The sequence below is a fragment of the Macrobrachium nipponense genome, chromosome 19 (assembly GCF_015104395.2).
Source record: "Macrobrachium nipponense isolate FS-2020 chromosome 19, ASM1510439v2, whole genome shotgun sequence".
In the NCBI taxonomy this organism is placed as follows: domain Eukaryota; kingdom Metazoa; phylum Arthropoda; class Malacostraca; order Decapoda; family Palaemonidae; genus Macrobrachium; species Macrobrachium nipponense.
The window spans coordinates 82,015,588-82,023,087 of NC_061088.1; the positions used below are offsets into that span (position 1 = coordinate 82,015,588).

Below are 7,500 nucleotides of genomic sequence, written 5' to 3' on the forward strand. Positions count from 1 at the left end.
AACAGGATTCTTGAAAGCCAGATTGTTCCCGACGGTCTCGACACTTGCTAGGACGTTCGCTCTCGGGTCCTCCTTCCGGATATCAAGCTGTTGGTACAGAAGAAAACAAGTGAAAAAAATATTCCCCCTAAGCGTCTTCGGCGCAGTCGAGTTTTCCGTGCAACAGCATATAATCAAGACCACCGAAATTGGATCTATCCTTTGGTGGTCTCTGTATAATTTTGGTGGTGGCCTGTTCCCATATTGTAGCCAGGCGCACTATTACGGCTAGGGTTAGCCTCAAATAAAATAGAAAAAAAAAAAACTACTGAGGCTAGAGGGCTACAATTCGGTATGTTTGATGATTGGAGGGTGGATGGTTAACATACTAATTTGCAGTCCTCTAGCCTCAGTCGGTTTTAAGATCTGAGAGAGGACAGAAAAAGTTTGTTTTTTTTTTTTTTAGAGAAAACTAAAATGCCATGCAATATTTGATCTTTAAGAACATTCGAACCATATGTTACAACATGGTTTGTAAGATTAGTCATATATCAAGCATGGAGACTTTTCGACGATAACAGCTGCTATCGTTTGTATATATCTGACTTATCTCATAATATGAAATATTGATAAAGAAATTATGCTCGTTCTGATAACCTTTATAATGTTATATTGATATGGTTACCGTCAAGTTGTATTAGGATTTAACGTACCGAAAAAAAGAAAGTTTGGCTACTTGGATAAAGTTATATAAAATTTTGATTAAACTCTAGCAAAGCTCACTTAAGATTGACCTCTGTTTGACATTGGTTGATTATTGCAGCCGTGTATATTTGCTTAGGATTGTGTATAGCTACAGGGAAACTTCCTCCGTTCCATTTTCGTCTCTCTGCCTCATCTGCCCTGCCGTTTGGAAGGAAGTTAAGAGTGGTGATTTCATTTCCTTTCGAATATGAAATACAAACTTGCCAACTCGCCGTAGTTATGTTTTGGGGGAATTAGTAGAGTTTTTGTTTTAAAGTAGATTGTATTTTTTTTTCTTTTTTGCCAGTTTTTAGCCGCGAGTTCAAGTTGGAGCTACGAAGATCAATTTGAGTGTTGCAGACGAGGTTGAATATAGCATATTCCATGCGCTGCTTTTTATATAGGGAAGAGAATCGTTATATTGATAATGAGGACACGGTTAGCAAACATCATTAGTCAGAGCCAAAAGGACAATTATATTTAAAAGAAATGTTATGCATATATATATATATATATATATATATATATATATATATATATATATATATATATATATATATATATATATATAGTTAGTGTATATGTGCGTATACGTTTACATGTACTTGTTTATAAGTGATATGTGTTATGATTTTACTGTGAACTTGTAGAGTATCGTGAAATTCATTTAAAAAAAGTTTTATGGCTTTATGGTTAAAGGATATTTGATTAATGCGACTGATTTCTCTTGCACCATCCTGATGTGTATTTGTGATCGTGACATTTGTTTTTCTATCGTTGAATATATGCAGGTAATCCCTCTTCAACAGGCAAGACGTTTTGTCTCGCGTAATAAAAATGAAACTTGTCTGAAATTCCTCGTTATACAAGTATCTATGGGCCTCTTTCATACAGATGTTTGTGATGCACCGTCGCGAAGAACGTACTTGGATTGGTATGCAATGTTAAATTTCTTAAACAAGTTCTTGAGAGAGTTGTTTAATTTTTTTTAAGTGGGACCTGAACTTTCTGTAGATGCGGTTTCCATCATCAGTGGCTTTAGAAGGTAGATTAGTTGGCCAGTATTTGATGAGGAGACCTAGTTCAACCTTATAGTGATTTTCTGTACCTTACCAGCCAAAGTAATAAGTGAGAAAACACTGAAAAAATATATAAATATGTAGAACCCACTTTGGGGTACACATAATTTTGGGCTTATAGAAATATTTTAAAATATTTTGGAGAAAACATATTCTGACGTAGATTTATTTTATTTTTGCAAAAAATAATATAGATTAGATATTACAGTACGATAATCACTATCCTTCACTGGCAGGGTTATTGAAAAAGTATTAACAAACAGGCAAACTTCCGTTTTTGAAAAGGAATGCTGTCCAAGGAAAGCAGCCATCCAGCACTAAGAAATTTATGACAACAAGGACTATAATATAAACCTGCAAGAATCTAATTATAGGCTGAAACGTCTTGCTACTGAGGCTCTCTAGTTTAGACATTGAAAAGGAAAAAAGACTAAATATTTTGAAAACTGTTTTTTACTGAATTTGTGGAGGGAAATATTTTGAGGGAAATATTTTGAGGGAAATATTTAACTTTGAGTGATAAGAGTGCAGTTAGCTGGCATTATGCCTAATAAGGAAAATCCTCAAGTGAAATAACCTCATTTTTCATTATGATCTCTTAATCGGCATTGTGGTAGCTATAGAGGTAGGAACATTTTTGGGTTTGCGAAACTGAAGTGATAATGCGAATAAGTGAGTATAATATTATACAATATATATATACTTATACACACACGCACACACACACACACACACACACACATATATATATAATATAGTATATATATAATATATATATATATAGTATATATGTATATATAGTATATATATATATATATATATATATATATATATATATATATATAGATATATATATATTTTATATGGTGTGTATATATATATATATTATATAATATTAAAAATATTATTATATATAATATATATTGTGTGTGTGTGTTGTGTGTGTGCGTGTGTGTGTGTGTGTGTGTGTGTGAGCCAACAGTATGTAAATATGTTTTATGGTTATATTGCTCACAATTCTTAGTCTAGTTTTTTATACATCACTTAGAAAGCAATGATTGTATGGTCGTTTGTTTCCATTTCATTTCCTTAAATTCTTATACGTAACCTTTAATCCTGACATCTTAAGAGAAGAAAAGTACGATTGAAATTTCGTTCAGTTTACCTGAATGTCCTCCGCCCCTCCTCCCAGTTGGACTTTGACGGCTAAAAGAACAATATTGTCAGAGGCCACGAACTGAAATTCATACTCGGAGTCTCTAAGCCAAGTTTTGTTTACTCCTTCGCAGACGCACGAACGCATCTGGTCCTGAGGAAAGAAATTGATAAATTAATGGCATTTTGTCCCAGGCAAAATGGTGTGAAAAGTACTAGGAAGATTTATCAAGAAACCAGTTGTTGATCCATGAAATAATTCTTTGTGATGATATACATGTATGTAATATATATAGTATATATATACTATCAATATATATATATATATATATATATATATATATATATATAGTATATATATATATATATATATATATATATATATATTTTATATGTATCTATATATATATATATATATATCTATATATATATATATATATATATATATACATGTGTGTGTGTAATTCAATGAGTTACACATAAAAGATTTACAACATAATTAGTAAAAAAAAAATTAATCAAACTAATGATATTACATCTTCAAAGAAAATTAGATGAGTAGATTTTAAGCTTGGATTAACCGCCAGATAAGCATGGATTCAGATTATCGTAACCTGTTTCCAAGGTTACCTTTAAAGAAAATCTAAAAATCCTTTAAAATCCCATGTTAATATTGGAGACTTCATTTTCTTAATTCACATAAATATTAAAGGACAGGTTGACAGTTAGCTGTTGCTTATTGTATAGTCCAGTTCCAGTGCAGAAGTACATTACCTTTACAAGGAGTCAGGCGCTAAGAGATCTAGTTTTATATATATATATATATATATATATATATATATATATATATATATATATATATATATATATATATATATATATATATACATATATATAGTATCTATATAAAACTGATATAGTGTTTTTCGCTGCAGTTCTATGTGAGATATTTTCTTAAGGAAATTTTCCTCCAACCTCTATCTTATGTTACTCCTTCGTTCTCGATCATGTAATAAGGAACGTGATGAAATTCGGGGATCCTGCAGTTTCTTTTATCCATACTTTTAAAATTCAATTGTGTCCTGATCTAATTCGCCAGCAGGAATCATAAGGGAAATGAAATGAACCAGTTTTTCGTTACGATATGCGAGGGAACGTGTGTTGCATAATTCTCAGAGCTTTTAAATTCTCTTGGATAAAGGGGGACGTTTGATTGTTACTGGTTCTTAAGATTATTTCCATTTTTATGATACATGTAGTATTTGACTACGAAATTTAAGTTTTGTTTGTGGATTATGTATTCAGACAGGATTTTATTATCGGTAGGGTCGATACTCCAGGTTTAATCAAGGTCATTTTCAAAGTCGTTATGTACATTTGTGTATTTTGTTATAGATTTTACTTTTTCACATAAAATATTTAATCACTGTAAATAAGTAACATCAACTGTTGCCCTTGTAACAAAATTACGTGTTTTGTAATGCATTCCTCACTAAAAATTATTTTATACTTTGAAAAGATGTCTCCAAACAAATGGCTGCAACACTTAAATTATAAAAGCAGCAAGTGGATATGGCATAAGCGTAGTACGATGGTTCCGTCGAGCCCTGCTGTTCATGATGTACGCACAATTCATGGTGTCAAAGACCTCTCTCATCCTCTCACTTCCTCTAGCGCTGCCTGTCCTCAGAGGCTCCAGTCTTGTCACTTTCCTCCCAATTACTTATTGGGACTCATATATCAAACACTTCGTAGAATCGGAGTACCGCACGAGAGGCCTTTCCCAGCATATCTATCTTTGTCTTTCTTCATACAATATTTATCTTTGGATTTTCACTGCCATCCATTCTTCTAAATGATGGCCATGTCTTTTCTCTTGTACATGGGTGTAATTGGATTTTGATTGTTCCCTATTCATGTCCTTCACATAAGTCACCCTGTATACCAAATAATTGTTCAAATGGCACAAGTAGGTGCGTATAGGTGGTTCACTCCAGTGCGCCATGAAGCTTGCCGGAAATTGGATTTTTATTTTCCTCTAGAGATTCTGCAGAACCAAACTCTCTTCGGCAATGAGTCAAAAACATGCTGGTTTTGCTAATTCGAATAGAGATGGATTGAGGAGAGAGTGAAAAAAATTCCACTTATAATTTGTGAAGCAGCTATGTATCCTCACAACAATATACCTAAAGTACATTCTACAAGCTGAACATAAGCTCAGTGACATAATATTTTTTTGTCACATATTTTCTGTCGTCACCTCCTGTGAACTTTAAATAAGGAAGGTACATGCCATTAGAGTTCTTTGGTGGTCAGAAACGATGTAAGGATTTAAAAGCTGTATTGTCTATATCCTAGCCGCTGGGAGGGCATACAATATCATTGAAGGAGAGCCCACAGGAGAAAGATGTTTTGCACGAAGCTCATTTTGAAATAAACCACAATACAAATCGTACTAAATTCGCAGTTGTCTGTTCAATTAAGTTGAATATGAACCTTGAAAGTAGCTGTACGGAAGATTAAGAAGAATGTAAAGTAAGAGATTGGCAAAGACAAGTATGATCTAAAAGTGTAAATTGCCAATTTAAAAATCAATCAAATGCCGAAGTATCAGTTGAGATTGAAGAGCCTAACAACGAACGCTTATAATTTGGCAAATGTTATTCATACTTGTTTCCCCGTCTAGGTCTTGTTTATATTAACATGAAATCGATATTACTATTTGTGTCAAAGGGAGTCATCTTGTCAATTATTCACACAAAGATTTACTTCTTACAAGAAAGAAAATGAAGGATTGTTAGAAAAATAATCAAGAGTAAAACGTTGGAATAACTTGTCAATTAGCAAATGATTGACTAGCTGATATAATTACAAATGATTTGTTTACCTTCGTTATCAAAGACGACCTGTTCACCCTCGATGTATTAATCGTGATGGTGTTGATCCTGCTGGCAGGTGCTACTTCGCCAGGCTTAGCAATATTCTTCAACACGTAGACAGTTTCATCCGGCGTTAGGATGTCTGACGTCACCACATTTTGCACGAACTCTTCTGACGTCATCGTTAGGAATCTTATTTCGGAGAGGAAGGGCTCGACTTGCTCTCGGAGATTGGAGGGAGTGAGTTGCTTTCCTTGCAGTTTCAGCTGGGCCTGGCCCCTGCCAGAAATAAAGCAAATATGTCGAGAAGAACGAGGATATGTTAGAACGGAGATTAGAACAAGTAAAGGCCTTGAAATATCTGACGAATGTAAATGTAGTGACAAATGGTCATAGGTAAATGGTAAGTCTTTATATATATATATTATAATACACAAAGGAATAAATCAATAGAAATGACAAATGGTCATAGATAAAGAGTATGTCTTTAGATAATAAATATTATAATACACAAAGGTCTAAATCAATAGCAATAACAAATGGTCATAGGTAAAGAATAAGTCTTTAAATAATAAATATCATAATACAAAGGAATATATCAACAGCAATGACAAATAGTCTTAGGTAAATAGTAAGTCTTTAGATAATAAATATTATAATACACAAAGGAATAAATCAATAGTAATGACTAAAATTGATATATTATCTTTCCCTCGAAAATCATCCATTCCAGGGAATCATATGCTTATCCGTATGATTGTCCAGACTTATTCCACCGAATAAAAAAGTAAAATCCTTCTGGCATTTGTATTACAACTTTACAAAAGTACGAACGGTGCATAAAGCATTACCATGACACAAGAGCCTTGAGGATAACTGTTTCTGAAGTGACTCTCAGTGGCTCTTGCAAGAGCTGCGCCATGGCCTCCGGTGTCAGGTCAAGTAGCGACGAGGAAATTAAAACAGCGTTGCCATTGTCAGTGAATATCTGGAAATGCCGAGAGATACACATACAATAGTACATTTATTTATTCATCAATCATTTGTTTTTGTTTTGGGTCTTGGTCAATTCTTTGACATCAGTAGGTTTATGGATTTTTGTCATTTATTTCACGCTTGAGAGTTCTGTACGATTCCAAGATTCCAAATTTATAGTGAATTCGATATTAAATTATATTTGTGACACATATATACTATGTGTATATATACATACATACATACATACATATATGTGTGTGATGAGTGTATACAATGTGCGTTCATAACCTCCACACTTAAGGCTAGCCAGATCAAGTGTGTAACTAAACCCAAGCCTAATTATTGACTTCATAGGTCAAAAGCAAAACAATGAAATTTTGGGGAAATAGGCCCACGGTGACCTCTTCACTTCACACATTTCTCATACTTTACAAGACACGCTCGTCACTGCAAGAATTGAATTCAAATGTTTCTTTATCTTTTGTACATTGATCACTTAGATTCATTTCTTGTAGTGATAGGAGTATATTTAAAAAATGAAATAGCAACCTTCATAGATACTGTGTACTACATGATGACGCACAAACAAGCAAACACATACAAATATTTTATATATATATATATATATATATATAGTATGTATATATGTATATATATATATATATATATATATATATATATATGTA

At 32.9% G+C, this 7,500-nt stretch overlaps 1 protein-coding gene across 2 annotated transcripts in view; it reads right to left on the reverse strand.

Moving 5' to 3' along the window:
• Positions 1-7,500, reverse strand: part of LOC135218570 (BTB/POZ domain-containing protein 2-like) — an 85,942-nt gene that overhangs the window by 412 nt on the left and 78,030 nt on the right. For both annotated transcript variants that reach the window (XM_064254972.1, XM_064254961.1), the window contains 4 exons: positions 6,688-6,824; positions 5,845-6,115; positions 2,968-3,111; positions 1-87 (listed from right to left, as the gene is read on the reverse strand). The exon at positions 1-87 is cut by the window's left edge and continues 412 nt beyond it. In XM_064254972.1, coding sequence (XP_064111042.1) covers positions 1-87; positions 2,968-3,111; positions 5,845-6,115; positions 6,688-6,824 — 639 coding nt within the window. The remainder of the gene's footprint in view (positions 88-2,967; positions 3,112-5,844; positions 6,116-6,687; positions 6,825-7,500) is intronic.